The sequence below is a fragment of the Macadamia integrifolia genome, chromosome 9, assembly GCF_013358625.1.
Source record: "Macadamia integrifolia cultivar HAES 741 chromosome 9, SCU_Mint_v3, whole genome shotgun sequence".
Taxonomy (NCBI): domain Eukaryota; kingdom Viridiplantae; phylum Streptophyta; class Magnoliopsida; order Proteales; family Proteaceae; genus Macadamia; species Macadamia integrifolia.
The window spans coordinates 970295-996457 of NC_056565.1; the positions used below are offsets into that span (position 1 = coordinate 970295).

Here is a 26163-nt window from a genome sequence, read left to right on the forward strand (position 1 = left end):
GCTTCAGCCGCACTCCCTTCTTCTCTCTTTGCAAGATGGTGATGAGCTTTGTTTCCAACAACCAGTCCACTATGACTGGCGTCCTCCCCAATACTTGTGTTGCAAGGTTTTTGGCCATGATATAGTGGTATGTCTTCCCAAATCCCATGCGGCTACTTCCAACGCTCCTACCACCCGCAGAGATCGATCGCTCATGTACGTTATGGATGATCTGCCCTTCGTTGTTCCTCCGATGAGGGGAAGAGGCCATGCAAGGCGCCGCCGACCACCTCATACATCCACCACCCCTTCTGGGTTGCGGCAGAGGTTCCTACTGATGCTTTGCCTACTGGTCAAAATCGTTTCTCGATTTGTAGCCAGATGAGGAGACGGAATAATGTAGGGGATTTCCTAGTAGACTAGGGTCCCTACAAAAGTGACTCAATTAAGGTAAGACAAACTTAAGGGGGGGTCTTGGGATTAGGTTGGGGTTTAGGTATGCTCAACAAATCAAGATTCAACATGCAATAAATAAAGACAAATCAAAATGTAGCCAGGAGCAATATCAATCTAAGAGGAAAAACACGTAATAACTTACTAAAACTTCAAGTGGGGACATGGGGAAGGGAACAAACGTCATGCGAATGTTAGGTTCAGCACAAATCAATCTAGACACCAAATAAAATATGCAAACAATCATTGTCCTCTAACAACCAACTAAAATAGAAACTCAGCAAGGGTTTTAGAGACATAACAGTGAAGAAAAAAAAAGACTTAAAACAGTAGGTAAATTAGGTATAAACGATGGGAGCAAGGACTGGTTTCAATGCTAATGGGCTGTAACATATAACAGGGATTAATGGAGGTGGGGGGGGGTTTAGTTTGATTGCTTACCTTATTGCTGTCCTGGTTTGAGGAAAGAAGAAGCCGAAGTCCTCCAAAACAGAAGTGCAGTCCACCTTATCTGACGAGGGAGAAGGTCCAGTTTGATGATATAGTGCTCGGCAACAGCCCAACTGTCAATGAAGAACTCAACAGCAACCCAGGTGGGGTCTTCTTGATGGAGGTGATCTCCAATTACTTTGAACAATGGCTGTAACAGGGCAGTAGCAACAGAAAGAAACAGAAAACAACAAAGAGAGAGATGAAAGTCGAGAAGGGAGGGAGAAAGGCGAGAAAGAGAGAGGGAGGCGAGACTGAGAAACGAGAGAGAGAGAGACGTTGGCCTTTTTTTTTGTTCATTCAATAAAATCTCCCATCGTGGCCAATGGCCTTACATAAATAATAGGATAATTACTGAAAAAAAGGAAAAGGCTAATCTAGGAACATAATCTCAGAAATAAAGAAGTTTCTTAAAAAAAATAAATAGGAGTGTTATTTGGTTTCCTACTTAACTCAATGACCTAAATAAATAAGATACTGGGAAATAAACCTACTAAAACAACAAATCAAATGGGGCCCACAAAATCTTGGGTGATAGGAATGAGAGAGGGAATCAACCAGCATGGCTAGTCGATTCCTCCCTTCTTCCTTCTTCCTTCTTCTTTCTTCTACTTCCTTTTATTCTTCCAGCCACAAAGATGGCTGTTTCTTCTTCTTCTTGCGTTTGTACACCTTGATGTCTCCATCAACTCTCCTCGGCTTGGAAGAATTCACCTCCGGTGAATTAGAGCTCATGTAATATTCAAGCAGGTCTGGGTTGAGTTGTTGGATTTCTTGCAATGTAATCCAGGTGTTGTCAATTTCCGAACGTCCACGCCACTTGACCAAGAACTCTCTAGAACCTCCAGTGTGTGTGTGGACACAATCCTCTCATCAAGGATTTCCTCAACTTCTTCAGTTCTTCTCGTGACATTAGGCACAGGTGGTAATGAGGTGGGGGGAGGGAAGTGGTTGGCTTGACTCAGAAGTCTCATCAGTGGTGAAGGGGAAGTCCTCAAGGTCATCAGGATAGAAAGGGGTAAAGGTAGAGGTACCATGGTATGGGGCTAGGTCTTCAACATTGAAAATATTACTGATCTTCATGCTAGCTGGCAGATCAAGGACATACACATTGGCACCTATCCTCTTGAGTACCTTGAACGGACCTGTGCTACGAGCATGTAGCTTGCTCGCTTTTCCCCTAACAAAACGTTGTGGCTTGATCATCACCATATCGCCCTCTTGAAACTCTTGTAGCCTTCTGTGCACATCTGCCTTTGATTTGTATTGCTCATTGCTCAGTGCTATTTGTCTTCTTATACCTGCATGCAAATCATGCATATGCTGAGCAAAAGATTCGGCTGATTGGGAGGTCCTGGAACTAGACACTACTGGGATAAGGTCTATGGGTGCTCGGAGCTTCGTGCCCATCATCTACCATAGGGTCCTCCAAAAATGACTGGTGAACTTAACATCCCTATTTGACACTATGGTGAGGGGCAACCCATAGTACTTGACAACCTCATTAAAGAAAATTCTGGCTACTATAGATGCATCAGAGGTCTTAGAGCATAGGATGAAATGGGCCATCTTCGAGAAGCGGTTTACAACCACATAAACAGAATCATGGCCTCTCGAAGTTCTTGGTAGACCAAGCATGAAGTCCATGCTAAGGTCCTGCCAAGGGGAATAGGGAACAAGTAGGGGAGTGTATAATCCCGTGTTTTGCTTTTGTTGTTTGGCGGTCTGGCACGTCCTACACTGACTCACAACTCTAGCAACATCCTTCTTCAGCCCTGGCCAAAAGAATCGATCCTCAACGAGGGTGATGGTCTTATCTCAACCGAAATGGCCAACGACTCCCCCAACATGCAATTCTTAGATCAGGAAATCTCGGAGTGAAGTTCTGCGAATGCACAACTTGCTTCCTTTAAAAAGGAAGCCCTCCCTAAGTAGGTAGTCCGAGCGGTTGATCGGGTTGCCTTCACTCAAGGAAGTGAATGGCTCACTAAAATCAAGACAGGTGGGGTATTGGTCATTGATTCGCTCGAACCCTATAACCTCTACACTCATTGCCTGGAGTAGCACACTAGCCCGACTTCTAGCATTGGTGCAACTGAGGAACATGTTCACCCGGCTGATGGAGGAACTTAGGGAAGAGAGGGGAAATCAGAGTAGAGAGGGGGAAAAAGGAGAATCACACTCAACACATTCATTCAATAATCAAAATCACTCTCTAAATCTTCAATCGATTACAGCCAATATATAGGAAAATAGGAACATGAAATTAGAAACTTAACTGAAATGGAAACTAGCTTAAACTAAGAAACAACTATAAAAAGGAAACCAAAGCAAGGAAATAAATCCTACTCCTACGTTCAAGTTTGGAAAAGAAAAGCATGAAATAAAATACTAAGTAAACTACTAATTTTATTTCCAACCCTTGTTGGACCAAAACCCTGGGCTGGACCGGTTCTTCTTGGCTCTTGGCTTCCAAAGCTGGTCATGCTGGTCCAACCAAGAAAGGGCAGTCGTATCTGCATCAACTCTCCTCTGAAAAGAACTCAACTCCGTCGAGTTAGGGAAAGGACCGAGGAGACCGTCTGAAGGAATACGCTGAATGAGGAATGATCCCACCATCTTCTTGAGCTTCATTTTAGGGAGATCTTTGGCAAGATGAAACTTCATAGTCTTGTTGGCATGCTTGAAGGCATAGGTATTGGCATAGCCACAATGCTGTACTTTCTTATCAAACAACCAAGGTCGACCAAGAAGGATATGACACACCTTCAGAGGGAGGACATCACATTGGACTGTATCTTTAAATCCACCAATAGAATATGTGACCAAACACTTATCTGTGATTTTGAGATTAGTGTTGTTCACCCAAGCAACCTTGTAAGGATTAGGATGTGGTTCTGTATTCAATCCCAGCTTACGAACAGCGTCTTCAGAGACAACATTAGTGCAACTGCCTCCATCAATGACCAAGGTTAGCAACTGATCATTGCACTTCACACGAGTCGGAAAAATACTACTGCGGCGCCAATCTTCATTTTCAGTGGCCTTCTGAGTGGTCAACAAATGACGAATGACATAAAAAGGATGTTGGTCATTGTCACTGAGAGTGTCATTGACTTCACCTATTGCACGCTCTTCTCGTAAATCAACTGTCAGAACCAAGTTGCTCTTCGGGAATATATGGTATAGGAGAATCCTTATCAATAAAAGCAACCAAACGGCTAGAACATTGAGCACTGATATGTCCAAATCCATGGCATGAGTAGCACCGAACTGTAAATTTTGAAGAATCAGAAGATTTATCTGAACCACGCCGAGGGGGTGAGTATGGGCGAGTAGGCCGAGAAGATGACATTTCAGAGACATGTCGAGGTGGAGAATACGACTGACTAGGTCGTGAAGAGGCCATAGATGTAGCACTAGCCTGTGGTTTGCTAGATGACCTCTCTTGGGTAGGAGACTGTTGCCAAACGGAACTAGTACTTGGAGAAAAAGTATCTGCAAAATTTCTCCGGTTGTATGGGCGTTTCAGACTTTCCTCAACCTGATATGCTACTTGTACGGCGTCTTCCATTGTAGGTAGTCGACTAGATGCAAGGGCAGCACTAAGTTGAGGGTGCAAACCATTGCGAAATTGGGCCACTAAGACTTCTTCATCCCACTCAAAGTCAGAACGAGTGGCCAAATAATAAAATCTAGCAACATACTCCTCAATGGTCAAATTCTCTTGTTTCAACTGTGCAAATCTGAGATGCATGTGTTGCTTGTAATCAGAAGGCAAGAATCGCCGATTCATGACTTCATACATTTCAGCCCAAGTAGTGACCAAACCAATGCCTCGGGTTCGGTTCTGTTGTTGTTGCTTGATCCACCAGACTCGAGCCGTGCCTTTCAGTTTGGCCTCTGCAAAGAGGATCTTTCGAGCCTCAGTCAACCCGTACCATCTGAAGAATGTATCTAAACTGTGAATCCAGTCAAGGTACAATTCTGGATTATTGTCTCTATAAAAATCAAGGACATCCAGTTTTGCTGCTCTTTCTGCTCCATCATCATGTCTACCAGTCCCATATGGTGGTGGAGGTGGTGGTGGTGGTGTATGATGTGGTGGCGGTGGTGGTGGTGTTACTGGCAGATCCTGTGGAGTGGTGTTGGAAGAATCCCCAGACTGAATGGGACTCTTTCCTTTATCTGCTGCCACCAAACGATCAATAGAAACTTGCATAGATTCTACCATTGTTTTTAGGGACGTGACCATGTTAGTGAGAGCATCAAATTTTGTATCAGTTTCTCCTTTATAAGAATTCAGCTGCTGAATAACTTCACTATTGGCAACCATGGTGATGATTAACAAAATAGCACTCAAGAGTATATAGTAGAATAAAAAATAACTTTTTTTTTTTTGGAAGGGCAGAATTGCAATTACTTGAGATTCAAGTAAACACAAAGGATATCAAGTGTGGGCAGGGATCTAAATGTAAATAAGAAAACAAATAGAGATAAAAGAAATTAGTAGATAAAAGAGGGGTAATGTGGAAAAGTTAAAAAATAAAATAAAATTGGAGACTCAATTTGAAGGAACCGTCACCGACAGAGATGAAGTGGGAGTGTCCAGAGGTGAAAACCAGTTTGCCGGTTTCGTAGGCCTGGTTGAGGGGAACCAACGCGAGGAGGGATGAACCCCGAGAGCCGATGGTGACGAAGGAGGTCTTCACGGCTTGGAAGCGACTCGCGGCGATGGAAGGACTAGATCGACAGGTATTTTCTGGTTCTCCCTCTTTTCGACTTCTCTTTTGCTGTTCTTTCTTCTTCTTTTCTTCTATCTCTCTCTCTTCTCGACTTTCCTTCTTCGTGACTTCCTTTTGCTTTCTTCCCTTTTTTTTTTTTTTTTCTTTGCTGTCCGACACAGAGAGGAGGCGGCGGCTGCTGTCGGAAGGAACAGAGAAGGCGGAGGGCAGGGGTTTTGGGATTTTTTTTTTCTTTTGTTCTCAGTATCGATGGAATCCGACACAGAGAATGGGAAGGGAAGAAGAAAGATGGGGAAGGAATAGGATCCTTCGGCTCTGATACCAAGTTGCTGGAGAACCCTTAGGGAAGGGAGGGAAAATCAAAGTAGAGAGGGGGAAAAGGAGGATCACATTCACACATTCATTCAATAATCAAATGGGGGAAATGCCATTGATTCTCAGGTTGTTGACTCATTCAATGATTGCATTGATGACCTCAATCTCATTGACCTTAGATGGTCGGGTGTTAAGCTCACTTGGAACAACAGAAGAGCTGGTACTCGTAGAGTTCCTTGTAAGCTTGACAGGGCCCTTGTTAATCAAGCACAGTTAGATAATTTCCCTTCTTCTCCTACCTGCTTTGGTCTTCCTGGGATCTCAGACCATGGTCCCATCTCTCCCCATATCCTTCCCTTCAGCTCCTTCGGCCCTAAACCTTTCAAATTCTTTGATATGTGGATCTCCCACCCTGATTTCCAACCTCTTGTCCAGTCTATTTGGAACATCCCCACCCCTCGCTCCCTGTCCCCCCTCCTTGCTTTCGCCAAGAAGCTTAAGAATGTTAAATCCACCTTAAAGTTGTGGAACTCACCCACTTTTGGGAATATCTCTACCCAGGTTTCTGTGGGATGGGAGAAACTCCTCTCCATCCAATCCAAGCTCCAGCTTGATCTCCACATCCCTACCCTGGCTGAGGAAGAAAAAGTTGTTGCAACCGATCTCTCCTTGCTCCTGGCCCAGGAAGAAAGCTTCCTTCGTCAAAAATCCCACATCAAATGGCTTGAATTGGGGGACTCTAACTAGGCCTACTTCCGTCGCTCTCTCAGAGCTAGGAATAATGCCAACACCATTCCTAAGCTCATCTCCTCCTCCGGGATTGAGCTTTTCTCCCCCGATCTCATTAAGTCTGAGGCTATCTCTCACTTCCAAAAGCTCTTCTCCCCCTCCCATCCCTCCCAATCTTCTCAACAAGTTTGTCCCTGATGATCTTCACCCCTTCCTCCAGTCCATCCCCAATGAGGAAGAAATTCTCTCGGCCATTCTTTATCATAAGGCCAACAAGGCCCCCGGCCCTAATGGCTTTAGTATGGGCTTTTTCTCGGCCTGTTGGAATATCATTCGCAATGACCTCATTCTAGCGGTGTGAAGTTTTTTTTACAATCCTAACCAAATTGGCCAAGATCAACCACACCTTCCTTTGCCTAATCCCCAATAAAGGTGTGGTTTCCATGAATGATTTTCGTCCTATTTCTCTTTGCAACCTCCGCTACAAGCTCATTATAAAATTCCTGCTCAATAGGATTCGAAAAGTTATTAACTCTTATCAGTCCCAATCAATCCACTTTCATCGCTAGCAGAAGCATCTTGGATAACATCATCCTCTACCATGAGATTGTCTGTGGTTTTGACCGCAAGTCTCACTCTTTAGCCGCTCTCCTCAAGATTGACATCCATAAAGCATTTGACACAATTAGTTGGGACTTCGTTTCCAATGTCCTGCTTTAAATGTCCTTCCCGGCCTCTTTTGTGCATTGGATCCATTCTTACATCTCCTCCCCCCATTTCTCTATCCTTGTCAATGGTAGCCTGGCTGGCTATTTCCCCTAGGGTTGAGGAATCCATCAAGGATGCCCTCTCTCTCCTCTTCTTTCTCCATCTCCTTGGGAATTCTCTCCTGCTCTATCCAATCTGCCACTGAACTCCATCTCATGTCTCCCACCCCAAAAAGCAAGTCCCTTTTCCTCTCATCTAGCTTTCGCGAATGATATCACGATCTTCTCCAAAGCTGATCCCATTTCTATCTCTAATATCATGATAACCCTTCATTCCTACGAATCCCTTTCGGGTCTCAAACTTAATCTTCTCAAATCCAACATCTTACTTTTTGGCATCTCCCCTAAGACCCATGAGGTTCTCTCTGGTATCTCTGGTATCCCATTGGGTTCCTTGCCAGTTAGATATTTGGGTCTTCCACTTACTACCACGAAGCTCTCCTCCTATCATTGTACCCCTCTACTCGACCATCATAGGAAAAAGCTCCAGCTATGGAAAGGGAAACTTTGTCCTTTGCTAGACACTTAACTTTGATTAGATCGGTCCTCCAGTCCATGTATCTCTACTAGTCTGGCACCTTCGTCCACCCTGCCTCCGTCATCAAATCTTTCGAAGGTCTTCTATGCTTCTTCCTTTAAAAAGGCTCTAACTCCTCTAAATTCCTCAGACCTCTTAGCTGGAAGGTCTGCCTACCTAAATCTGAAGGAGGACTAGAAATCAAAAGAATCAAAGATGCCAATACTATGGGAGTCCTTAAGCTCGTCTGGAAGACTGTTTCCAAACAGAAAAGCTCATGGGTCGATGGATCCTCTCTGGTTTACTCAAGCACAACTCTTTGTGGATGGCCCCTTCCATTTCTGATGCCTCTTGGATTTGGAGGAAAATCCTTCATCACAGGCCCCTGGCTCTCACTGCCATTATCTATTCCATAGGAAATGGTCAGTCTATCTCTCTGTGGACGGACCCTTAGCACCCTTCGGGCATTCTATCACAATTGATTTCCCCTAGAGTCACCTATTCCTCCGGTCTTCATGCCAACACTTGGGTCTCTTTTATCCTTTCTTCTAATGGTTGGTTGCCTCCCTCCTCCCACCCTCCTCTGCTTGACCTCTGGTCTTCCCTTCCCCCTCTTCCCCCTAGGTATAGATGAAGAGAAGACCATTGTATTTGGCTCCCCTCTTCCAATGGGATATTCTCTTCTACCTCAGCTTGGTCCTTTGTTCGTTCCCCTTCCCCGTCAGTTCCCTGGCATAAGTTGATCTAGTTTAAAGGTCACATTCCCCATCAAAGTTTTACTCTCTAGAATTGCCTATCCAGCTGCCTTCCTACCCAATCATTCCTCATTCACCGCTATATTCCTGCAAATTCTTCCTACAGCTTATGCCCCTCGGGTATTGAGGATATTCCTTATCTCTTTTTCTCTTGCCCTTTCTCCCGCCTTGTTTGGAAGCTAATCCTTTCCAAATGCTCGCTTTCTAGAAGATCAATCCTCCCTTGACAGAGAATGTATTTGGATAGACATGTCCTCTGGTTCGACCAACTGTGACACTGCTGGTAAATTGGCCTTTTGTGCTACTATAAATCACCTCTGGATTTGGTGCTCCAATCAATATATTTTTATTGGTCTGGAATCTTTGTTCTTTCCTCCTCCACTGTCAAGGCAATTGAATCTCTCATTTGCTCCTTTCTTTGGAAAGGCTCGGACACCACAAAGTTCCTCCATCCCATCAGTTGGAAAAGTGTTTGCCTTCCCAAATCTGAAGAAGGTTTGGGCCTTAAGCGCATCAAAGACATGAATTCTATTGGTATTCTCAAACTCATCTGGAGAATTGTGTCTAAGCACAATAGTATCTAGGTTTCATGGGTTTATTCTCATCTTTTAAAGAATGCTTCTCTTTGGTCTACTTCTCCTAGCCCGGATGCTTCTTGGGTTTGCCGTGGTATCCTTAGCCTCAGAACTATGGCTTTGAATACCATTTCCTCCTCTAGGCAATGGTACCTCCACCTTCCTCTGGCTTGACCCTTGGCACCTAAATCGTCCAATTCTCCTTGATGTTAGCCCTAAGATCATCTACTCCACTAGTTTAGACTGCCTTGCCATTGTCTCCTCCATCATCCGGAATGATGCCTGGGCCCCTCTAACTCCCTGCCCCCTCTGGCTAACATCTGGTCTAGCCTTCCTCCACTTGTCCCCGATCTTAAAGGTAAAGATGACTCTGTCACTTGGAATCCCTCCCCCTCTAATATCTTTACCTCTTCTTTTGCCTGGAACTTTGTGAGAACATCTGCCTCCCTGATTCCTTAGAGAAAGCTTATCTGGTTCAACAGAAACATTCCCCGCCATAGCTTCATGGCATGGTGGGCCCTTTCCAACTGCCTTCCCACCCAGTCCTTCCTCAACCATAGACACATCCAAGCCCCTCTTGCTTGTTGTCTTTGCTAGAATGGGATTGAAGATGTTAATCATCTTTTCTTTGCTTGTCCCTTCTCCACAATCATTTGGAAAAAAGTCCTTGGTTGCTATTGGCCCTCTCATAGGAGACCTCTTTCCTTCTGTAGAGAGTGGATCTGGGTTGATATGACATTTTGGGGGTCCTTTATTTGTGACATTGCTGGAAAGCTCATGTTCTGTGCTACCATCAACCACCTCTGGACTGAAAGGAATCTTCGAAGATGGGCCTCTAAATTCCGTTCTTATAATCAGATTTGGAATGCCATCTACTTTGATGTGTCTACAAAGCTCGCATACCTTCCCCATCGTCTAGTTAGAGATTCCCCAAGGAACAGGTCATTGTTGTCTCCTAGGCTCTCCCTCCCTCTACCATCTCTTCCCCCCCCCCCATTGATGGATTGTATCATTAAGTAGTGTGGTTCCCCTTTGTTTTGGTTGGGCTTGCCCTTTCTTGTCTCCTTTTGAGGCCCTTCTTTAGTATATTCTTATTCTCTGTTATTCATCCAAAAAAAAAAACACCTCTGGATAGAGCGCAACATTCGGAGATGGACTACCAAATCTCGATCCTCAGATAAGATTTGGAAATCTCTCCTTTGATGTTGCTTCAAAAGCCCAAGCCTTCCTTTCCCGGCGCAACCGGCCCATCCCTAGCTTCCCCAAAAATTCTCATATCATTTCCTCTTGGAACCTTCAGATTGACCTCTTCCATCCCCCCTAACTGCTTGTTGGCCTCCCCCACTCTCTCCCTCTCTGGTCCTTGATGGTTTTATGTAAGGTTTTGTGTTGTTTTGTTTTGTTTTGCTCCCCTTAGGTTGGCTTCTCCTTGTTGGCTTAAGCCTTCCCCCCCCCCTTTTCCCTTATATATTCTTTCTTTCCCTCTTGGTAATGAATTATTTATTCATCCAAAAAAAAAAAAAAGGGATTGAGGTTGGATTCCTACACAATCTAGAAAGATCCTAGAGTTCCTCTCATCCATAGTTGTCAAGGCATTGCCTAAGCGTTACCTAGGCATTCAGGTGTATTTTCTGGGCCATGGCAACAGCACGCCTTCCTTGAAGCAAGAAACGCAACCACCTTGGTCAACTAGGGATCGCTTGGACACCTTGGCCTGCCTAATGGTCTAGGTGGGTGCCTTAGCGCTTTTTTTTTTTTTTTTTTTTTTTGGGTGGGGGGCAACAAACGCTTACTGGTCGCATGACCCCTGCACTAGCACTTGGGAAAATGAAGGGGACACACATGGTGATAAATAGAGGATGGGTTTCACAGGGGTCGAGGCATCATTTTGCCACTCTGTCTAGGCACAGAGGTTGTGTGACCAAGGAGTTCATTTGTCCTATTTTTTACTGCGAGGTGGGGGGGAATTACATGATTACACAAAAATGGGTTTCAGTTACCAAATTACCCAGTACCCACCGGTCTTTAAGTTAACAAATTTACTAAAGACAAATATGGGTATTACAAAATACCGAAAACAGTGTCAAGTTATATTGTATCCTTACAAATTGGATAATTTTGTCCCCACAAAATACCCACCTGGTCTTTAGGTTCACACCCTTCTCTGGCAAACAAACCTAAATCCACTTCTTCATGGTTGTCATCGTTGCCTTAACATCTCTGCTTCGCCCGAAACAATGGTTGGACTGCAACAATCTGCAATGGCATTTCAAGCCAAATCCCCACCCTGAAACAAGAGCATTGGGTAATGTCTTAGCCCCGAAGATCATCCAATTATCATTCTCCCACGGCTTCTCTTTTCTCAGAATCCCAAAACTCACCACAAAAATTTCTGGGAAAACCAAAATCTGGGGCAGTGGTGGCAGAGCCACTGGAGCAATCAGATGCTAGGCCATGCATGGTACCACGCTCAGCTGGCCAACAAAGCCTACAGGGTGGCATTATGTTATTTCAGAATCACTCTTCAAATGCCCTCCGGACAAGTTCTCGCTCTTGCCAAGCTCCACTCCATCGCCTCTTTCGCCTCTCAGAAACTCCAAGAACCCACCCTGACCTGCTTTAATATTTTGTTCACCTCTTATTCGTATGACTATTGTCGATATCTTTGCCTCAATTTCAGTGAGAGAGAAAAGTATGAAAAAACAGAGGTGCTCGAATTCTCCAGAATGAAACTGGGATTCACGTACGCAACCCAAAATCTGAGCTTTTGTTTGCTTAATCTGTAATTTTTTTAATCTTTAGTCATGTCAAAAAGTCTGTGTTTAGAATTGAATTTGTTCGACACATTCCAACATCATTAGAAATATTTAACAATTACCTCCCATGCTTATATTAAAAATTCTGGCCTTATTTGATTGCATTGTTTCTCACAGTGGGAAAGGCCTATCCCGTGGTGATGCTGTTGGAAATGTTGGAATTGTTATTGCTGCATTGACCAATGGTGGAGTTGGCCAAAGCTGAAGCTGCGGCCACTGCCCCGATTCTCTCGGCCAACCTGGGATCCACATTAAACACATGATATCTTTGAACTGCTTGTTGCAGGGAGAGAGAGAGAGAAATGGGGTCTTCGCCTCAATTTTACCAACTACACAGGAGCAGCAGCAGCAAGAGAGGGAGGAGAATGATTCAACCTGCTTCTTTAGGGCTGGGGTTTCGTCAACAGATTTCTTCAGACTAGTTCTAAAAATGAACAGAGATCTCCCACAATAGAACAGATCATAGCCCATGGATCCAAAAGCATCAATGGCAGACTCGAGCTCTTCTTCTGTGATTACGACAATGGCAAAGATTTAGACTGAGCAGACGACCAAGAAGAAGAAGGGCAACAGAATGGTTGTGTCCATTGATCTGCTGGAGAGCTCCCATAAAATTATTTGACAATAACATTCCTCTGTGGCAATAGAGAAAGAGAGAGAGAGAGAGAGGAGGGTATTTGTCCAATTCGTATGAGGTATCATATAGTAGGCACTGTTTTGGGTATTTTTTGAAATACCCATCTTTGTTTTAGGTAAATCTACAAAAGTAAAGAGTAGGTGGATAATTTAGAAAACTAAACCATTTTTGTGTAATCTTGTAGGCATTATTTCTTCTTCTTCTTCTTCTATTCCTGTGTGTTTTGAGATAAACAGTATCTGCATTATTCATCCAAAAATAACAGTAGCTGCATTATTCCGCCTTGGGTTTCCTAGGTGTCTTGACAATTTTTTATGCTCTCATTTTTTTTTTTTCTGTTCACCTTATCTCCTGGGGTTTTTTTCTTATAAATAACTCAGTTCTATTATTCAATAACAGCAAGAACAAACAATTAATTGCCTAAATCAATTCTGTACCCTTGTTTCTGGTTTCAATTCTGTACCCTTGTTTTTGGTTTCTAAAAGTTTCTACTTCTTCATATGTCAGCCTTACTGATGCAGATAAGGCTGCACTTACCTGATTGGACCAGCATGACCGGCTTTGGAAGCCAAGAGCCAAGAAGAACGGGTCCAACCTAGGTTTTTGGTCCAACAAGGGTTGGAAATAAGTAGTAGTTTCCTAGTAATCTTTTATGTTTTACTTGAATGTAGGAGTTAGGACTTCTTCCTTGCACTAGTTTCCTTTTATGCTTGTTTCCTAGTTTAGGTTGGATACTAACACAGTTGAGTCTCTAGTTCATGTCTCTATTTTCCCTATATATAGGGTGTAACCGATGGACAACTTAGAGTGAATTTAATTGATTAAGAATTAGTTTGATTTATGCAATGTGTGAGGCGTGATTCCCTTCCTTTCTCCCATCTATTCTAATTCTTCCCTTCTTCCCTAAGGCTTTCCATCACTTACTGGCTGTAGAATTTCTGTACATCCAATCATCCACGTTAACCAATTAGCTCCATAATTGTCACGGCGTCTAGTCGTCACCTATATGCCTACACATTGACAACTAATTATTGATTAGAATACTACTACTATTCTATAGCATGCATCTTGTTACATTACAATATCCACTTGTGGGAAGTCAGAAGTGTGGGGCATTCTGAGTTGTTTTTCTAACTTGTAATTTTCTTTCAGTCCCTATCTCTCAAAATTCAAAAGCCAACCAAAAAAATTGCATATTTTCTTTTTTATTTAGTTACTCCTGTTCATTCTCTACTTCTTTCCCATTCCTAGCAGGACTTAAGTATGGAATTCTTTTTCCTACACCATGCCCCTTGTTACATATTTACATGAAACCACTAAGGCCCTCTTTGACATCATTTTTTATTTTTTATTTTTGCACACAAAAATGTTTTTGGCTGCGTTTGGTACCATTTATGGAGCTTTTTTTTTTTTTTTTTTTAAATAACTGAAAAAACTCAAAACCACAAATACATCCTAACCCATTTATGTGTTATGGCCAAAAATCCGTTTTGGTCATTTATGCGGAGACTTTAATGAGCACATGCTCATAAGTCTCAAAATCAAAGGGTATGAGTGTCATTTCCCCTTTCAATTAGAAAGTCATGTACTGACCTTCTCCCCTCCTCCTTCCAAATCCCTCATCCACATGGTTTAAGATCTCGGCGAGATTTCACTAATATCTCTCTTTTTCAAAAATGTGAGACGAGATGTACGACGAGTTATAATTGTACAAAAACTCGACCGAGATCTCAAGATCTTGCCAAATCTCACCTATATCTCGTCTCTCTCTACTTTTTTGAAGAAAAAACACTAAGGAACAAGGATTTTGGTGCTTTTGCTTGAGTATCTCCATTCCTACACATTGAAGTTTAACGAGTAGAGAATATTACCTCCTCATCCACGTTTGGAGTTACTTTAATTTTCAATATATGTGAATGTGACGACTCATTGGTGGTCAATGTTAATTGTTAAATAATTAAATAATTATCTATGATGTTTTTTAAAATTCTTATGATTATGTTGTGTCATTTGTTTATTGTGGAATGTGGATTGTGGATTACAGCATATTGGCCCAGGGTCCAAAGAGTCGGAGACTACTTACATAGGGATGAAGTCAAAGTACCATTTTAGGTTTGCTTTTTTAAAAAACTGATGTTTCCATTATGTTTAGAAGCCCTAAAATAGGGTAAATACCAAGTTTCAAGGGCTACAAAGACCATATGGCCACCGAGACCAACCACCGAGTCGACCAAGAAAAAATACATGATCTCGGCGAGATCTCAGCAGATTTCTCTTTTTTGGATCAGCGAGACAGGGGGCGAGAGCGAGATCTTAAACCTTGCTCATCCATGGCTCTAGGCAGCTGCAACTGCATGGACCTTGCGGCCTCCCATAACCCACTAGTCCTCGTTGTCACGACTCTCTTTCCCTTCTCCTGCCATGGCTGCTGTTAATGGAACCAGCCCACAGCAGCAGGCCACAGCTTGCGTTTGCAGACTGCAGGCTGGCCCTTACCCGCAGCCCTGTGGTGCCTGCTCCAATATGCGGCTAGCCACAGCCGGCAGCAAGTCACAATCAGGCCCATTGGTCAATTAAAACAAAAAACAAAAAGAAAAAAAAAAAATCTAACATTGTTTTGCTTGTTCCCCTGGGAGAAAGGTTTGGGGAAGAAGAAGTTAGGGTTTAAGAAAACCTTGGTGAAATGACTCCCTTGCTCTATGACTAAAGTCAAAAAAACAATTCTACACATAGGCATACCAAACCATAACTCATTCCAAACTCGAATCTCGATTATGTCTAATGTTTACCAAAAGGTTTTTATTTTTAGAACAAAAATGGTTTTCATTAATGATTTTTGTTAAATAGGCAAAAATTAAAAATAATAATGGTACCAAAGAGAGCCTAAGCAATGACAATGGAGTTCTTTTCACCAAGGATTTTTATCTGTCTCTTTCTCACTTTCTCTCTCTCTTCTTTTTAACAGAGTTCACACAAACTCCATTGGGTGTTCCATTTTCAAAATATTGGAATTAATGACTTCAAACTAGAAATAACATTATGAAGCAACTTCACATACCTGTTCTCCTTCTGCCGACATAGTGAAAGCTAAAACTGAAAGTATGTCGGCTAGGTATTTCTGAAATTAAGCAGAGAAAGGGAAGGTAAGAAACCAGACAAGCTGTCTTTCTGTCCAAACAAACATAAGTAGGATACCAAAACAAACCATTTACTTTTTCAGGGGAATCTATCATTGCATCATAATATGCTTTTAAAGTTCCATAATGAGGACGAAGAAACTTCAGTGGCTTTGGAACTAAAGGCATGGAACTTGTTGAGGTTTTTATCTCTTGCCTACAAAAAGATAGAATACACATAGTCAAGCTAATCTGTAGATAAAGTTGTTTCGGGCATATAAAACTGCCCACAAAAGAAATGTTCTGTGCAGATTAATCCAGAACAAGTGAATACATTACTCCCCATGAAAAAGAAATCCTAAAGAATAAGAAACACCAAATTACAAATGTAGTGATCCCTAGTAAGAAATCCCATAGAACAAAGAATATTACAGTGTCAAGAAAGTAAACTGGCATAAAGAGCACTTCCACATGCTGGTCCACCATTAAACTTTAGATGCCATAAATAGATATCAAGAAGGGCCCTCTTCTATCACATGGTTATAGGGGAAAAGATTCCCACAATGCCAGTATGCGGATCACTTCTGTTCACCCCTCACATTTCACTGTTCATCTGGAACGGTGAAATGTAAATAGCACCTCCCCCCCCCCCCCCCCCAATTGGAAGATTCAGAAGGAAGAAACCCTCAGACACCTGCATCAGAAAATGGGCGTCAAAGGGAACCCTCTCCCATAGTTATATTTATCACAACACAATTTAATACAATCAAAGCATCCACAGAGGACTTCCTTATAATACAAAATTTTTGTCAGACAAATAACCATGAGGTATTTTATCTAAAATAGAAAAAATCAATACATTGGTTGCTTAAAGTTATTAGAATTAGCTGTTAAAAAAATCAAGAATACTTGGCCAAAAAAAAAAGAATGTATATGAATCTTATCCACAACAGAGCATCCGCTCTCTACAGAGTGTGAGATTGTCAGGATTACATAGGTCAGCGCCTAGAAAGTGTACAGTTTAAATGCCCTAAACACTCAACCTTAGTTTAACATAATTTTTCAAACTACTGTTTCTCCCTCGCTTCCCCAAACTTATGTTAGTTTGCCTAGTTTTTACAGTTTTTCCATCCCCGCAAAAACTCCAAGAGAGACCAAGCTACCTCATACACTCGAGGGCGACTCTCTGCAAGTCCGGGTCAGGATCTTGAACTCTCTGAACATAGAGCTCCAACTGCTGCTTGAAGGCTAAATCTTCTTCCGACTGTAATTAATGGATAAAAACAAGTATCACATTGCTCAGCTTAGACGGCTATAGCGGAGAACTTTTATTAAACGATAAAGATATTGAAAGAAAGGTTTTACACATACAAGATCTTCCTCCTTCTCGTGTTTCTTCTTCTTGCGGTCCTTGGAGGGAACCTTCAAAGAGGCCTCCTCCTGAGTTCCGCCATTGTTAGGGTTTGGGTCAGTTGTCATTTTTCCGAGCTCCAACAGTGAACAGGCCAAGAATCTAGCAGGCGAAATGAAAGATGAGAGTGAGAAGGAAGTGGGAAGTTGGGAATGGTATACACGCTCTTATATTTATAGATTTCTCTTATAAGCTTTTACCCCCAAGAAAAAAAAAAAAAAAAAAAATTTCTTCTCTTCTCTTATTATATTAAACGACGTCGTTTTCAGATATAACGGCGGGAGAGTAACAGTTGGTTTAAAAGCAGATAGTGACTTGAAGGCCAATTAAAAACCACTACAATAGAAAGCCGGGAGTAAATATCTCGGGTGGTATTAATGTAATAACATCACAGATTTGGGCTGACCCGCAGATGCTTTCTCCCTGAGTTGTATTGGCCGATCCTCTTTAGGCCCCGTTTGGATAGCAGGGAGAGGGGGTGGGGTGCGATAGGATACTTGTTGGTATGAGTCCCCCTATTGGAGAGGTGAAAAGCAGGGGTAGTTGGAGGAAATTGGACTTTCCCACCCCAAATGTATACAAGAAGCAATGGGAGAGGAGGAGAGTTGTAGGGAAGGTTGTGTCAGATTATTGAGAGAGCAAACCTCAGTGTTGCCTTCTTGATAAGAGAATTTTCAATCTATCACATGTATGAAATATTCCTGATATCTGAAACAAAGATTGTTAGAAAAATTGGTGGGCTGAGTCGTGTCACTTGACACTGTCCTTAAGACCGTAGATGCCCCCTATGGTGCAACCGGGAATATTGCAAATCGGCCTCCAAGATGATGGCTCCCCCAGTAATTGTGCACTCGACTACTGGACCCCTTCGAATGCTATAGGGTTGTGCTCAAACTAGAAAACAAAACACCAAGAAATGGACATGTGAAATCCAATAAAACTCAAGAAAATCAAAGCTTGACAACACACACTTGAATACTTCAAGTGACTTGATCCGTATTTTACAAATGCTAATGCTCCCCCTATTTATAAGACAATTTGGATGAGGAGTAAAAGAAAGGAATTAAAGAACTTTAAAATCAAAGTGAATAAATTGATACTTAAAGATATGAGATTAAAGATCTCTCAAATTTAATCTCTCAAAAACTGAAGAATTGCTTCCTCAAGAAGCTTCTGTGTAGAGACATAGAGTGTCTCAAAAACTTAAAAGAGAAAATGCCTTAAGGAGCTTCAAAGGATAAATTACGTATTAACAACTGTAGTATTTAATAACCATTTTAAAGAGAGACTTAAAGAATCTCCAAAACTAAAGGAACAAGTGTTTTGAATCTTAATTTGTGTTTTAAAACTTGCATTAAAAACCAACAAGAGTGGATGAAGCAAATAGGCGAGAGAGGAAAGCATTACGGAGCACCTCTATTCAGCCCAGAGGTTTAAATCTCGGGTATCAGATTGGATCGGTATATATATATCGATTCAGATCGGGTCATGTCGGCCTGGATCATGGTTTAGGTATTGGATTGGTCGTATGGGCTGTATTATATGGTATTGACTGAGACTGATCCTGATACCTGGTTGATTTGGAATTGAGTATCGTATCGGTATCAAGGATAAAATGTCGAAAAAATATATAATTTTATAAAAAAATAGGGGTAAAATTCAAAAATCTACACTCATACAATCGATCCCAAATTAGTATCATATTGATATCAACTGAGAGAGATATTGTTACTAATACCAATAACTAAATCCTTGGCCTGGATCCACCAGTTTTATCTCTATTTTTCATTTTATTTTATGATTTTACCCTTGATTCAATAATAATACTCGATCAAGGATCGGCCAAGTATCGGTCAATTGATACTGATACAATTCAGCCGATCCAACACCAATACTTTAGAACCCTATTTTACCAGTTCATTCGTCACGCCACCACCATACCGCTACCATCTCACCACTACCACACCCGATTGCTCTAAGCCCAGCTGTTACCAACATCGCCACCCTATCACTCCAAGCTTCATATATAAAAAGCACAGCCTATGTGTGTAATACACCAACAGGTAAGGGCTGCTGGCCTCTCCTTTACTTTGAAGGGTCTTCGTCATCCCCAACAAAGCATTCGCAAGAACATGTTCGTTGATTTCATATCCATCTGTGAGTTGCCCAAATGGTTAGGGCGAATTGGGGATTGTGTGGATAGGCATGCGGTCTCATGTTTAATTCCTCATCTGTGCATATGTGATTTAAGTGGAGACCGTGGTGGTGCATTGTTGCACTAGTCTCTCCGAGGATTAGTCAAGGTGGCCCGAACACCTTGGTTAAAAAAGAAAATTGTTGATTTTGTGGGTGTTTCTTAATAATTTTCTCCTTTTTGTCTTCTTTCGATACTTCGAAATTTTGTATATTCACAAAAAAAAAAAAGAATGGTCGGGGCAAAGTGGTTCTGAGCTATGTCGTCGCTAGTCCTTCCCCATACCTTCTTGGCATATGGTGGTTGGGTTGTATATTGTCGATCAACTTGGTCGAGCTATATTCCTTCGACCAATGATAGGCCAGAGTAATAGTGGTATATCAATACCCTATTGGACGGGTTTAGCCAATCCATTGAGGGTGTTAATTGATTTGATTCGGTTTGGTGCAAGATTTTTTTAAAATAAAATCAAATCCAAATCATTTAAAATCAGACCCAATTATAAATGGTTTCAATTTAAACGGTTTTCTTATGATTTCTAATTTTTACCCTTAAAATTTGTAATAAAATGGATAAAGAAATTGTAACATTGAATTGAATTGTTTATTGTTATATGCTTTTTTTTTGTAATAGTTGTTTAATATAAACTTAATTTTTTTTATTGAAATGTATGTAAGCTTAACATTGAATGACTTAAACTTACTAAGCATCTGTTAATCGGTTTAAAGGTTTATTTAAATGGTTTACTAATGGGTTAAACTTTAAAACTAAAATCAAACACATTTCAGTTTTAAAATCAAAATCGAACCATTTAATAAATGGTTTCACAGTTTCAGTATAAACAATTCGATTCAATTTTGATAAATGGTTTCGATTTCAAATTCACATCCTTACAATCCATAGAGTTATAGTTAGAGATAAAATGAAGCTTAAGGAGTCACCACATATGTTGGGGCTTAGAGTCCATCATAAATTATAAATATGATTCCAATAAGGGTTGTTCATACCATCGTTTAGGTATGTGTCAGGGTACAATCCAGGAAGGTGTTGGGAACTCCATTCTACCCTGCTTAAAGCAAATATTCTTAAGCAATTGACATCATAACATAAACATGAATGTAAAACGAAATATAAATTTATGTACTCTACCTCAAATGCGCTGCAAAGAGAGGGTTATAGCGCGATATGAAAAGCCTAAATATGCATGATGAGCATAAGAAACCTAAACTATATGAGCATCTACAATGAACAAAAAGCGTTGCCATAATAAAACATACAAATAAACATGAAACAATAATGGAATTAACAACTAGATGCAACACTAAGCATAAGAATGATGCAAGCTAGGCCATAAACAAGTAATGCACTAAAACAGTACCTACACCACATGTTAGACATGGTGATAACAGCACGCAAATATCAAAACTACACCTAGGGATGGCTAGCATATGAACACATGCAGGCATTTGGTAAAACCAAACACGATCTAATTCAATACATGAGAATGTTAGAGAAAACCTAAGAAACTAAAATGACAACACAAGCTAGGAATTGACGTGTCAAATAAAGAAAGAAAACCCTTGGCATGGCCAAGAACAACTCGCTATAAAAAGCATGTCATTACCATTCCTGTCGAAGTGATGATGGTATATCAACGAATATATATATATATATATATATATATAAAAGTAAAAAATAAGAGTCGAAAAACTTTAATAGAGAATATGCCCAATTTAGAAGAAATCTCCAATTCCAAAGAATAGTTTCTTAAGAGCACTGGAGAGAAAACACATACAAAAATCTATTTATATCCTTCAAAGTCTAAAGCCATATCCCTCAAATGTGGGCAAAACCATTCTTTCGTCTCGTAAAGCCTCTCTAGTCCAAATAGGAACAAAACCTCATTCACAACAAAACTGCTAGATTTTGAGTGAGATATGACGAATTTGGCATTAATTGCAAAAATAAAATAATAAAAAATTCCACAATGCAAATTAGGTGGGAATTCATCTTTAGCAAGGTTTGCATATGTAGAGGTGTCCGGAAATACTATAAATACTCATAAGAAGTCAAAAAAGCAACTATAATGCATATATGATTGCAAACCAAGTCAAAGTTAAACACTATAAGGCTGTATTTAGTAACCAAGAGAAGAAAAGAAAAAATAATCTAGAAAAAAAAAAAAAAAAAAAAAAAAAAAAAAATAGTGAAAAAATAAAAAGTATGTATGTTTGGTTACTATTAAAAGAAAATAGGAGAAAAAAAAAAGAAAAGTTTTTATATTTTCCCATGTTTTCTTGTGTTTTTGGTATTTTTTTTTTTTAAGCAAAAGAAAACTTCACAATTCTTAAAAGGAATTTTGAAATTTAAAAACTGAATCTTCTCTCGAATCAGGGCATGCTAAGCACAAAGGAAAATTCTTTAACAAAAAAAAAAGTATAAATTTTGTACTATTTTCTTTTCTTCTCTTCTCTTCTCTTGGCTACCAAACACAACCTAAGTGTCATCGAGTATTGATCTCTCAAGTCAACACTAAATTAGGCCCTGTTGACCTAATTTGCATATTGCATGTCAACCTTCAACTGTGGCATCCATGTGTTGACCTAAATTGCATATTGCATGTCAACCATCAACTGCTGCATCTCTTACATCTAATTTGACTGCATATGACTCAAACTAGGTCTAGACTAGGGGTGTCAACCGGTTGGGATGGGACAGTCTCGATTGGGTCTAGTCAGGCTCGACCAATTTCTGGGGTTGTATTGTGAATACCCGTTTAGAGCGGAAATGGTACAGTTTACAATCGGGTTGATTGGTCTCTAGCTATAATCGAACTACCATAAATGGGCCTTTCTCGGGCTACGGACCTGTTTATCCCTAAATGAGCATTCCCAATGCCAATGCAATAGTCGAAGTACTCAATAGATATCTGAGATTTAACCACAAAAAATTTCTTCCATTCATTGGCATTCCTCCTTCCCTGCTATATTAATCAAACATATTAATCAGAAGACCATCCATAGCTTTCAGAATCTCATGTTGAATTCACATTATATATGGTATTCTAAGGGATAATCCACCATGGCTAAAACACATAATTGTTCTTTTATGTGTACTTAAAATTTTAGTTTTTCTCATCTTAGAAAAACTTTAGGCAAAGTTAGAATTATCTTAAAAATCGTTATTCCTCGTAATCGATGACTAATTGTTTTCCCTAAGCACCTTGTAGTCATTGTGCCTCTTTTCTCGTACCTTAGTCTGGTAGAACTCTGAAGAGAGAAATTGGAGTCCAAAACTACTCGTCATCGTTCTCGTCCTCTGCATGGTCTTGGTTGTTGATGCGCATGACTATTTCATATACGTGTTGAACCCTTGAACTTGAACCCATGTAATGGAATAAAGGAAATTCTGGCAACACTCCTCAATGACCTTTGGATCTATTGGTTGTGATATGGATGAGAGCTTAGTCAATGAATCTGATGGATTGTAACTACATGGACAATTAGTTTAATAATATAAATATATATATATATATATATATAATGGAAGGCTTGATTGGTTATCACATAGAATAGGCTTATCTTGTACCATTGCATATGAGGTCCACAAATTCATCAAGCTCAAAAATTTTGAACCATTCAACCGCCATTTATTAAGACCCTCTTTGGTATCATTTTTTTTTTTTTTTTTAAATCTATTTAACAAAAATCATTAATGAAAACCATTTTTAATCAAAACATAAAAATTGTTTGGTAATTACTTGACAAAAATGATTTTTTGTGAGAAATAGTTTGGTATCTCTATGTGCAAAATAGTTTTTTTAAGAAATGGGCGAAGATATTTCTTTCACCCATCTTTCTTATAACTCTCTTTCTCCACTTTGGACTGAAGAAGAGGGGGCAAGGGGCTTGGATTTCTAATTACAAAACAATGACTACTTTACCCCTCCATATTGAGCCTTTAAGCACATGTTCATTAAAGTCCAGTGCAAAAGTAATTGAAAATCATTTTTGGCCAAAACACATAAATGACTCTTGATCTCTTTTTGGTTTTTGCATTTTAACAATTTTTTTTAAATAAAAACAAGCTCCATAAATGATACCAAATGCAGCCAAAGCCATTTTTGTAAACAAAAATCAGAAAGAAAAATGATACCAAAGAGGGCCTAAGTAGTCCTTTGCTTGCTTTTCGATGTCAAATGTTTTTAATATGATATCACAACCTTCATGTTATGGTTGGTCATAATGTCTGCTATGTTAGGCCCTGCTAATCACAAATAGTTGACCAAGAATATATATATATATATACATATACTGAGAAGCGTAGCCGTATCAATTCAACCAAAGGTTGCTCCTCTGAAGCCGAGTTTAGGAATTGTCCCCCCCGAAGAGCAGTGGCTTTGTTGTGATGCACGCCAGCTGAGAGAGACTCCACAAGTATCAACGCTCAATCGAAAGAAAGAGCAATCAATTAGATGCAACACAGATGCTACTGGTGTTTTTCAAACACCAGGGGGCACGAGCTCCATCGCCAGGAGAGTTGCATCGAGTGCGTGGGCTCGTCTTCGTGACCATAAGCAAGAAGTCGCCATATATATATATATATGTATGTATGTATATATGTATGTATGTATGTATGGAAGATCTATTGTGCGAAGCAAATAAGTTTAAATCTGTAATGCCATCACTTTTGAGGGTAGGAATAAAATCTTTTTCAAGTCTATCGTATGCTCAGTATCTATTAAAAATAAGCACCTTGTCTTAGCTTGGGATCTCCTATTTTTTTCACCTCCTCTAATCTTGATGTATCCCTATTTAATTGTTTCTCCCTAACTACCTTTTGAAGTTTCCTCCTTTTTTGATTTGGCCCCTGGTTTTTTAGGTATCCTGCTTAATGACTGTTTTGGCCCCATCCCCATGGTTCTTCCTTTGTCAGGGCCTCCACCTTTGGTTAGCCTAGTGATTTGTAATTATTTTTTCTTTAATATATTTTCTTTCACCAAAAAAAAAAAAAAAAAACAGTTTAAATCTAATCACCATGGCTATTTTATAATCTTTTAAAATTCACAAACTTAATTACTCCAGTGAATACCTTTATGAGTTGTGTTGAATGGTTATGCTTGTTGGAGAATTAATATAACCAAGTTGATTCTTCAAAAAGACCTCTCTCTCTCTCTCTCTCTCTCTCTCTCTCTCTCTCTCTCTCTCTCTCTCTCTCTCTCTCTCTCTCTCTCTCTCTCTTATATATATATATATATATTCATACATAGCTACAAAATTTAAGCAATTTGAATCCTTTAAAAGTCACAACCTTACTCCAACAAACGCCTTCGTGATTATCTTGAAGGGTTATGTTTCTTGGAGAATGAATTTAAGCGATTTGACTATTCTAATTAGGGTTGGAATAGCGATATCATCCTCCCACATGGAACAATTAGGGTTACCCATTCACATTAATTGGTTGCCATTCTTTTTTCCATAAGTGTGTAATAAAATGATAGGATAGAAACAATTAGGTGGTGATACAGTAAAAATTGACCGGACGATCTTCCCTGCAATTCCTGGTGCTCCAGTCGACCTGCACAGAAGAGATGACAGGGGAGAGCCGGGCTGACCCGACGGGGGACTCTCTGATGCCTAAGTCAAATCTTTCCACAACAGATGCTCAAGAGAGCTTTTCCAATAAAAGGAGTGATTGATCGATTCCCTATGATGGAGGCTTATCTTAGTATTTATAAGTTGCTGATGGAGAGAGAAGGAGGGGCATTTGTGGAGAGTCCAGTTTAGGCGTAGAGTCCTTGAGGGGAGTGGCACTATGATTTTGGGAATATTTCAGGTTCCAGGCATATTCTGAGAATATTTTCCATTGATCTCGGAGGTGCAAGTCGTGAGGGGGGTGGACGCCTCTGATGACGTGTAGTGGATAGAGTCCTGCCCCCATGATCAGGGATCACATCCCTTGAATGTAGGAGTGGATGTGTACACGTTTTCGGGTGCATTACTTGACTGTGCCGAGCCAAGGTGATAGGTTGGTCGAGCCGAGGTGACTGGTAGCACGGCCTGATGGAGGGCCGAGTTGGCAGCATGGCCTGATAGAGGGCCGAGATGGTAGCATAGCTTGATGGAGGGCCGAGGTGGCAGCACGGCCTAATGAGATACCGAGGTGGCAGCATGACATGATGGAGGGCCGATGTGGCAGCATAGCCTGATGGAGAGCCGATGTGGCAGCACGGCCTGATGGAGGGCTGATGTGGTAGCACGACTTGATGGAGGGTCGATGTGGTAGCACAGTCTGATGGAGGGCCAAGGTAGTGGGTTAGTCCTGTTCAAGTTTGTATACACGTTTCAACCATGTTGAGGAAGGGGACATATTTTGCCTCATCACCAGCCCCCCGCTCTAGCAGTTCGAATCGATCTACTAGAGCATTTAATTCGATGCAAAACGCGCTGCCTCACTTTCTTAGCTGAGGCTGCTCAACGGTTCGAGGACGTGGTTGTCGCTTGTTCAAAGGTGAAAGAGGCAAAGCGCCTTCATGGGGAGCCACACAAGATCACAGGCCAATTGGAGGTTGAGAAGAAAATGGCCCGATCTGAGGAGGTCTGTGCCAATGATGTTGGGTTGATAACTGGAGAGCTGGAATATGAGGTACTAAGCAGCCCAATGCC

The 26163-nt window shown here is 40.8% G+C and overlaps 1 protein-coding gene across 1 annotated transcript; it reads right to left on the reverse strand.

The window, feature by feature from the left end:
- Positions 1-15668: 15668 nt before the first annotated feature.
- LOC122088386 (26S proteasome non-ATPase regulatory subunit 2 homolog A) lies at positions 15669-17444 on the reverse strand. Its single transcript, XM_042657648.1, has 4 exons — positions 17265-17444; positions 17057-17157; positions 15990-16110; positions 15669-15895 (listed from the first exon to the last, which is right to left on the reverse strand). The coding sequence occupies exons 1-4, from the start codon at positions 17370-17372 to the stop codon at positions 15815-15817; spliced, it is 411 nt and encodes a 136-aa protein (XP_042513582.1). The 5' UTR covers positions 17373-17444; the 3' UTR covers positions 15669-15814.
- Positions 17445-26163: the final 8719 nt, after the last annotated feature.